The sequence below is a fragment of the Carcharhinus amblyrhynchos genome, chromosome 9 (genome assembly GCF_965287045.1).
Source record: "Carcharhinus amblyrhynchos chromosome 9, sCarAmb.v2.hapA, whole genome shotgun sequence".
NCBI classification, from domain to species: Eukaryota; Metazoa; Chordata; class Chondrichthyes; order Carcharhiniformes; family Carcharhinidae; genus Carcharhinus; species Carcharhinus amblyrhynchos.
The window spans coordinates 69,947,140-69,957,118 of record NC_137332.1 but is presented as its reverse complement, the minus strand read 5'-3'; the positions used below and the strand labels follow the sequence as shown (position 1 = coordinate 69,957,118).

Sequence of the window (9,979 nt, the reverse complement as noted above, 5' to 3'; positions counted from 1 at the left end):
ATGTGGTGGAATTCACCTACAGGGGATCCCTCAATTATGAAAGTATAACTTACAAAAGAAAAATATTTGAAATGTACATCCTCTCAGTTCTACCACCAATCTGTAGATTGCAGTCAAATAGGTTAGGCTAATAATTCAGTAGTTAGTAGCGAAAAAATGGACAATTATGCAATACTGCCAAAAATCAAACTAACTTGTTAATGTTGTTAAAGAGCTCCATACAGCATCTAAATGCTTAAACTGCAATACACTTGAAAACATCATTTGCAAGGTATCTAGGGTTGATTCCCAATCCATTGCCATCAAATTTTGCTCAAGACAATGAACCCTGACATATATTTGACTCAAATTTATAATGCATTATAAATTCTGATGAAAGGTCATCCACTAAAATTTTAATTATGTTTTCGCTCCATACACGCCAGCAGACCTGGGTTTTTCCAGCATTTTTGGTTACTTATCTCAAATTCAGATACAAGAGTCAAGTTTTGATGAGCTTGAAAAACTCTCATCATTCTCATCTTCTTTGTGTAGGACTACATTACCACGCAGGGTATGCACTATTATCCCCATTCGTTGAAGGCAGCCCACAAACTACATGCTGCCAGCTCATTTAGATTATCATGCAGCCACTGCTAAGTGTGCAGAGCAGTTCCAAATCTAGTGCTACCCTTTCTCAGCTTTGCATTGGTTCATTGTCGCTCTTAAAAGGGGAAGTGCATTTTGCTTGGTGTAGATGCTGGAAGTAATTTCAAAATGAGTTCACTTGTGAAAGAAATAGAAATGCACAAGTGTCAAGGCTTTTCTACACTGCATCGGAGACATTGGCACACAAGGCAGATGGAAGTCATCTGCCACATGAAGCCCTCTTGATAGGGCTTATAAAGACAGTGGGAACAAGTATCCAGGAAGGCCAAAGCCAGGATTCTATCCCAAGGGTCCTGGTTGCAGTGCCAGAAGTTCAATGATCACATGCAAGAGGGTCACAGGCAATTAATGCATCTTCAAACACAATGTCCCATCAACTGCATGATACCCCCAGTGCTCACCAACCAACAGTCAATATTAACCTTTACTCAGACTGAAGGACCAAGATTTTCTATTCGTGTGTCAGGCGGGTTCAATAAGGAGAACGAACTTGACAAGGATTGCTAAGTCATATTTTATGTCAGTGTAAAAGCGTGATATAAGAACATAAGAAATAGGAGCAGGAGTAGGCCATCTAGCCCTTCGAGCCTGCCCCGCCATTCAATAAGATCATGGCTGATCTGTCGTGGCTCAGTTCCACATTCCCACCCTCTCCCCATAACCCTTAATCCCCTCTCTTATCAAAAACCCATCAACCCGCGTCTTAAAAATATTTAGCGAGGTAGCCTCCACCACTTCAACGGGCAGAGAATTCCAGAGATTCACCACCCTTTGAGTGAAGAAGTTCCTCCTCAACTCCGTTCTAAACCACCCCCCCTTTATCTTGAGGCTGTGCCCCCTAGTCCTATTATCCTTTGAGCGGGAAGAGTCTCTCCACCTCTATCCTATCCATCCCATTCATCATCTTATACGTCTCAATGAGATCTCCCCTCATTCTTCTAAACTCTAACGAGTACAAGCCTAGTTTATTCAGCCTCTCCTCATAGCTCAACCCCCTCAACTCCGGCATCAGCCTAGTAAACCTCCTCTGCACTCCCTCCAAGGCCAAAATATCCTTGCATAAGTACGGCGCCCAAAACTGCACACAGTACTCCAGCTGCGGCCTCAACAATGCCCTATACAGCCGCAGCAAGACCTCCCTACTTTTATATTCAATCCCCCTCGCTATGAAGGCCAGCATCCCATTCGCCTTCCTGATCACCTGCAGCACCTGCAAGCTGGGTTTTTGCAACTCATGCACAAGGACCCCAAGGTCCCTCTGCACCGTCGCCTGCTGCAGTTTTTCGCCACGTAAGTGATAATCCTTCCTACCATTGTTCCTATCAAAGTGGACCACCTCGCACTTGCCAACATTAAATTCCATTTGCCATTTCCTGGCCCATTCGCCCAGCCTATCTAGATCCTTCTGTAGACTCTCCACACCCTCTACACAGTTTGCCTTTCCTCCAATCTTGGTGTCATCAGCAAATTTCGACACCATACACTCGGTTCCCTCCTCCAGATCATCTATATAAATGGTAAATAGCTGAGGCCCCAGCACCGACCCGAGGCACTCCACTAGTCACCATCCGCCAATCCGAATAGCACCCATTGACCCCCACTCTCTGCCTCCTATTTGACAACCAATCCTCTATCCACACTAACACCCTACCCCCAACTCCCTGTCCCCTGACCTTCTGCAATAACCTCCTGTGAGGTACCTTGTCAAACACCTTCTGAAAATCAAGACAGACCACATCCACCGGCTCTCCTCTATCCACCGCCCTAGACACATCCTCATAGAACTCCAGTAAATTTGTCAGACACGACTTCCCTTTAACAAAACCGTGCTGCGTCTGCTCTATCAAGCAATTCCTCTCAAGATGCCTCGCTATTTCCTCCTTGATGACGGATTCTAACATTTTACCTACAACAGACGTTAAACTAACCGGCCTATAATTCCCTGCCTTTTGCCTGGCACCCTTCTTAAACAACGGCGTAACATTAGCCGCTTTCCAATCTTCCGGCACTTCCCCGGAATCCAGCGATGTCTGGAAAATAACCAAGGCATCCACTATCACCTCCGCCATTTCTTTCAGAACCCTCGGATGCATTCCATCCAGTCCTGGCAACTTGTCCACAATCAGTCCCTCCAGTCTGTCGAGCACCTCCTCTCTAGTAACAGTAATGTCATTAAGACCCTCCAGTCCTACCACCTTTCCATCTCTAACACCCGGCAAATTATTCACGTCCTCCTCCGTGAAGACAGAAACAAAAAAGTTATTCAGGACCTCAGCCATATCCCCATCCCCTACCACTAAGTCCCCCTTCTCATCCTCTAAGGGACCAACGTTCACCCTAGCCAGCCTCTTCCTTTTTATATATTTATAAAAACTCTTGCTATCCTTTTTTATATTAAGCGCAAGCCCAGCTTCATAGTTTCTCCTACCCTTCTTTACCATCTTCTTTGTCAATCTTTGTTGACATTTAAACCTCTCCCAATCCTCTTCGCTACTCTAAACGCCTCCGATTTTAATTTAACACTTTCCTTCACCTCCTTCGTTATCCACGGCTTATTACCTCTCCTCCTACTGTCCTTTTTGACCATCGGAATAAATTTCTGCTGAGCACCAAGAAAGATCTCCTTAAAAGATCCTCCACTGCTCCTCAGCAGACCTACCTTCCAACACGCTTCCCAGTCCACATTCGCCAATTCTTCTCTCATCCTACCGTACTCCCCTCTGTTCAAACAAAGGACGCGCGTCCGGGAACCCACTTTCTCCTCCTCCATCTGCACCAGAAATGACTGTGATATGATACCAGTGATATGATTATCCCCTCCCCCATAACCAGTGCCAGGGTGAGTTTCCTGATGTTGAACATCAGGAACATCATTTGAATATATTACTATATCTTCACCCCACACCCCCATCAGAAAATCCATTCATAGCAGCGTGACGGTAGAATGCCCTGAATCACGTTCTCTTGGTGAGCAGGCCTCCCAGAGAATTTCAGGGAGGAAGAGTGTCATGTCAGGACCCTGATCCCAGCACTGCCTGGGTAGTATCAGAAGGCAATGCCTAGAGAGTGGGGGACAGTGTCATGGGGTTTCCTGGGTGCACCGCTTTGCTCTCTGCACTGATGCAGCCTTTAAAAATGGCATCCTGCTTGCTGTGGGTATGCCGGCGTTGGACTGGCGTAAACACAGTGAAAAGTCTGACAACACCAGGTTTTAGTCCAACCTATTTATTTGATAATATACTCGCAAGCTTTCGGGATAGGTACTAACCCGAAAGCTTGCGAGTATATTATCAAATAAATAGGTTGGACTAAAACCTGGTGTTGTCAGACTCATCCTGCTTGCTGGCAGGCTTGGTGACCATGATGAAGGAGCAGTGCTCCAAAAGCTAATGGCATGTGCTATCAAATAAATATGTTGGATTTTAACCTGGTGTTGTGAGACTTCTTACAAGATGGGCGAATCAGAAGCTACCCCACAAGTGATATATTTTGAGACCTGATCGTCGAAGGTTTTTTGCAAAATCCCTGATTACATGGTGGAGAAAGCCATCACTGGGGGCAGCAGTTTAACACCACTTGCTGCACACCATCAGCCTTTGCTGATTTTCAGATGAACCTCAGTCTGAATGTTGACATGCCTGATCCCACTCTCACACTTAGCACTTCATACCTTTATCTCACAGCTTGCACACACTTGATTTTAATGCCAAAATTGTTTACCTCCAACAGAAACAGTAAAGCCTCACCAAAATGGCATCTGACATGGCTAGTACCAATGCACTGCAGACTAATTGACAAAATGGTACTCAGAAATAAACTGAGGGCAATGGAGTTGGTGAAGATCAAGTGTAGCATTGACATACTATCCTTGGTTGGTTGAAGTCATGAAGTTATGTTTTAGCTTCATTTGAAAAAAGTGGCACCTTGGCCTTTTGGTAAGATGCAAATGAGATCAAGCCTTGGAGAGGGCACTAAGCCTACTCCAATCAGTTTCGATCATACAGATCAAGCCCAAGACAGGAGGCGAGAGACCCGTCTTGTCAGCTTGGATTGGGAATGTCTCGACTTGAGACTCTGAATTGGATTTGATCTGATTGAATTGGAATAAAAACAAAAAAAAGGAGCTGAATTTTGCAGCCTTAATATTTTTAGGCTATAGTCGTCTTTCACCTCATTCTGTTTATAAGGAGATATCTTCTGATTAAAATTGACCTCAACTTGTTTATTCACAATTGCACTGGCACCACCTACTGACTTATTTGAGAAATGTCTCATAGCTCAGAGGTATTATGCTTGTACTAATGAGTTTTGCAACTCAGTGAAGTCCTAGATTTGACTTAAACTAAACAGAGGCAGAAAGCTTAAAAACAAACTCAACTGCCACAATGCAGAAAAAGGTCCCCATCCTTCTATTGCTCGTCAATTCTTAATTGTCTAAGTATCTGCTGCGCTACAGCATTCCATGTTGGAACAGAGCAGCATTACCTCAACACATTTTCAGCTGCTAGATAAAGCACACGAGTAACTATTTAAATTGAAAGGAAATGGGTAAATTCTATTTCCAACTGGCTGTTTGATGGAAAAACACCTGATGCAGTTTGTCAACAAGTGCAGGAAAATATTCACAAATCACTAATCAACTGAAGTTTCATTTTGATATAACATTAATTGCAAGTTTAAGATCTGCAACTAGGTGGCACAGTGGTTAGCACTGCTGTCTTAGTACCATGGACCCAGGTTCAATTCTGGCTTTGTGTCACCGTGGAATTTGCACGTTCTCCCAGTGACTAGGTTTATTTCCTCCAGCTGCTTTGGCTTCTCCCACACTCCAAAGCTGTGCAGATTAGATTGATTGGCTATGCTAAATTCCCTTAGTTTGCGGGGGAGGGGGGTGAGAAGGGTAAATAGATGGATAGGACCTGGGTGGGATTGTTGTCAGTGCAGGTTTGCTAAGCCAAATGGCCTCCTTCTGCTTTGTAGGGATTCTATGCTCAGAATTTTTTTTAATTCCAGAATGTCAACTTGTAGATGTAACACAAGTTAAAAAGTGCTTAACTTTTAATTTTGCAGCTTGTGGACTCAGGACTGGACTAAAAAATGTGCTTATTGGTAATGAAGCCAAAAACACATCCTTTTAAATTAATCAAGTTTCATTCATTACAGGTGAGTATTTGTTGTTGTAGATGCTGAGCAACACACTAGCCTCTCTTATGCTACTCCTGTTTTAATAGAGGTTATCAATTGTGTATCAAAGTTAAAACCAGGAATGTGGTGTGACTAGACAGCTTGAAAGATTGGTATCATTCTGGACTCTGGTTTGTGGACTTGAATGAAATGCTATGGGTATTTGGTTAAGAGGCATTTGATTTGCAAAAGAGCTCTGCTGGAGCAGAATTCATCCAATTGTCCCTTATTTCAACAAGACAACCTTGAACGTGTTAGTCTCAAACCACTCCGTATCATGTTCCAACAACAAGCAACTGTTAACGGTCAAAGTCCAAGATGGGCAATGGATATGCAAGGGCACAAAATCTAATGAAATTGGTGAAAAATCAGCACAAAAAAATTAAACAAAAGTCTCTCTTGTAGGATTACCAAATAGAACACTGCCAGGCTTCTACTGCAACAACTGCTTAGTTAAACAATTGCCTGTTTGAATTTGTAGACTGCTCTGAAGTTGGCCAGCAGTAACAACATGGGTAGAATGACAAAAATAGAAACAGAAACTAGCCAGGGTTGGCAAGTAGCAGATTAGAAGAGAAGGAACATGCTGAGGGTGTGAGCGCAAAGTGGGGAGAGAAAACAAAGAAGAGAGAGAACAGTATTGGGAAAGTGCAAGACTTCAGAAAAAAATACAATGATACATGTTCGAGGTAGTAAGAAAGAAAAAGAACATATTTATACTTTTCAGAAAGGTTTTTGTTTCAACCATCATGACAGTCATCAAGAGGAGGAGTGGATCATGTATATTAATAGGGCTGGAATTAATTTGGGAAATTCAGCATCAAACTGATGAGAGAATTATCAGCTGCAAGTCAAGCACAGGGCAAGTCTCAGTCCATAGTACTAATCTTTTGCATACTGATCAAATCCGCAAACACCACGTGATCTCACACTCAAAAGGTTTCCCAAACTTTCCAGCCATGGAACCCTTTTGACCTCCCAAAAGTACTGATGGAACTCCTGAGAAACATTTTTATATTGAAGAGTTAATTCACAACAGAATTATTGTTCTTGCACAATGGTTAAAAAAGGAACAAAACCCAATATATATGGAAGTCTTTTCTATTGTGAAGTGTGTATGTTTAAGAACTTTTGAAATCAAGTCATACCTTTTAGCCATTTTTAATGGGATGAGTGCGGCTGGAACATTCTTGCATATAAACCCTTTCTCTTACATGCTGATGGTCCAAGGCCTGTTTTCTCTCCTGTTTTCCTAGTCACTCAGCTATCCACGCAGTCTCTGATTAGACGAGCAGTTTTGCAGCATTTTTTTCCAAATTTTATACAACCTGCCTGCTGTGGAACGCCTGGAAACCTCCCATGGAACTTCAGGGTTCTACAAAACCTTGCACTAGTACATTGAAATAGCTTCAGTCACTTGGGAAAAAGTGCCAGTGATTGCGAATGCAACATAAATGATGGCAAGAATAAACATCATCCATGAAATGTTGACCACCCGTTAGTTTGTTTGCATTAGTAACAAAAACAAACAAATGTTTAATTCTTTTTATTAGTTCCTGGATCTAATAAAAAAAGGGCAAAGGAAATTCAACTTATTTTAACAGAGTAAAGACAATAAAGTGTTCAGTTTTATTTAGAAATTCACAGTTTTCTAATGGCACTACAGCTCTGCAGTCACATTATGCTCCTGTTCCACAGTGTTGTGCATAGCACTCAAAACGACAAATTTTAAAAACATATAAATAACGTCAATTAACTTTAGACCTGTTCGCAAAGACCCATAACAAACGGTCCTCAAGTGCTGTGAGTGGCTAATGTGCAGATCAGCCAGGTAAGATTACTGCCAGCAGAGGCAAACTTGGTGGGGGCTCGAGCTGGGCAGGGTATGGAACACATGAAATCCAGTATTAAATTAGTTACATTACAGGATATGACAAACTTCAATTCAGCAAAAGACACTGGAATAAAAAAAAAGTGAAAGTGCACATTGAACTATAAGTTAACGATTGGACATCTCATGTATGTTTCACCATTAAAGAATGCTCTCCTCGAACACTCAACTCATTCGTTCACAAATATATACATTCAAAAAAAAATTCACTTTCACACATTACCTCTCTAATATATATATATACGCATCAGAAAATAAAAACACTGTACCAGGATGTGAAAGTACCAGGTCATACAAATCTGTAGCCAATTTAGAAGTAGTCGACTCACCTACAATGAACTGAATTTGATGCTGATTTGCAGAAAAATAATTTCATCAGAACCCCTTCCCATTACCATTTGACTTTTTGGAATTGACGTCCATCTGACTGTGTGCAGACCATCTCTACAGCACTATAGTGTTACACTGTCAAATTCTGTATAATTAAAAGGAAAGCTGAACACAAGGGGAACCAGAGATTGAATATCTCCATCTTTCAGCTACGTTATAAATATACAAAGGCACAAATATGGAAAGGTGCAAGAACGAGGAATACAGCTCGATGCAGAAAGTATGCATTAATCCCTGTTCCATCTGTAACCAATTAGTTATACTGATTCTTAATCCAGTTAATTCCACTGCATCTCTTTGCAGAAGATCTGGGAGATTCTTCTTCTGTCTCATGTGCCCTTTCAAAATTGACTTAGAGTGTTGCTTCCCATTAACGACAGCTAAAAAAGTGCAACTCTCTCCACCCTGAAGACAGACTCTCGTAGCAGTAGATTAGTAGCATGAAGTTCAGGCATTGCAAGGCTGAAAGCACCTTGTAAACCATAAACACAGAATAGGAAGAGGCAGTTCCAATCCGAGTCATTAAATCACAATCACACGTGGCCCGAAACTGTTGTGACACCAAATGCTCCCACTGTAATATCCTTGTTTCCTTTTATTATATCATGCAAACTTGGCATTGATCCCGATTTAGTCTGTATCAAGTTACTAATGAACTTCCCTTGATTTGTGACCTTTGACTTCTTCCTTTTCAAAGATCGTTTTTCAGTTTTAGTCTTTTGCGGTTGTCCATTACAGAGGCTTGTGCACGCTGAAATGCCGCAAAAATAAGATTCCTCTGATTGCGACGAGGTCTCTGAACCCCCTTCAGATGGAGGACCTTTATGAGAAGAACTGTATACAACACCCGTGCTAGAAAAGTCACTTGGATTTGAAAGAGGTTTGCAAGGTTTTATTCCTCCATTAACCATTGGGATTACAGACTCTGTGGGTTTTATAGTGTGAACCTTCTCAATTTTTGTTTTGCCGCGTTTTTTCTAATAAAAAAAATCACAAATAAGAATTCACAACTTTTGCAAACTCAATGAAAATATCTTGCTACATGTCCTTTCTGCTAGTCTGGTAGTCTGGTCATCTACTATTAGCTACAGTTAAAACTTGAGTCAAAAATATATTAAGATAAATAGCACAATACCTTTTTATTGTCTTGTAAAAACTTTAGTGGTTCTACAATATACAAGTCATCTGGACCCACTAAGGAAAGAATAGAAATTGGTATAGATATTAGCAATCTGTGACCTGGGTAAAACAAGGATTCACATTTATTGACTCACTTCTAAAGGGAGACTTAAGTAAATTTGCAATTTGCCTATTAAAGTTAGTGTGTTTTCACTTGCCTAAAGAGAACATAATGCAACAAATTTCATCTCCTCGCAATAAAGTTTAAATTACTTGAGAATTTAAAGTGAGGGAAAAAAAGCATTGAGCTGCTCTTTAGAGTTTGTATACAGTGAATCTGGCTTAGCCAGCCACCTGTTTATCCCTACTTTCACAATACCAATTCTCTTCTCTACTTTTCTGGAGAGAAAACATTATGTCTTAAACAATCCTTCAACCTGCCTCTTGGCAAATCCAACCCAAATATTCAACAAAGCAGAATAATTCCAAGAAATTCAACCTTTAAGCAAGTACAGCTGCATTAAAATAAGCCCATTGAGTTTTTTTTTCCTATTTCAATAGCATTAATGGAGAGTTGAATATGATGCAGCAGATGGAAAAGTTCAACTGCACTTTTCTTCTACCTCATCATTTTAAGCATTTTGACTTTACATTGAGCTCCTCTCTTGGAAGCAGAAAGGAAAATGTATTAAGGAAGCAAAAATGTTCTAATGCAAATGGCCTGGAGATCAGACAAATTTAAGACAA

The 9,979-nt window shown here is 41.2% G+C and overlaps 1 protein-coding gene across 3 annotated transcripts in view; it reads right to left on the bottom strand.

The window, feature by feature from the left end:
• Positions 1-7,363: 7,363 nt before the first annotated feature.
• Positions 7,364-9,979, bottom strand: part of suco (SUN domain containing ossification factor) — a 77,008-nt gene continuing 74,392 nt past the window's right edge. For all 3 annotated transcript variants that reach the window (XM_080195915.1, XM_080195916.1, XM_080195917.1), the window contains 2 exons: positions 9,249-9,307; positions 7,364-9,090 (listed from right to left, as the gene is read on the bottom strand). In XM_080195915.1, the coding sequence (XP_080052041.1) occupies positions 8,647-9,090; positions 9,249-9,307 (503 nt within the window). In that variant the 3' untranslated portion in view covers positions 7,364-8,646. The remainder of the gene's footprint in view (positions 9,091-9,248; positions 9,308-9,979) is intronic.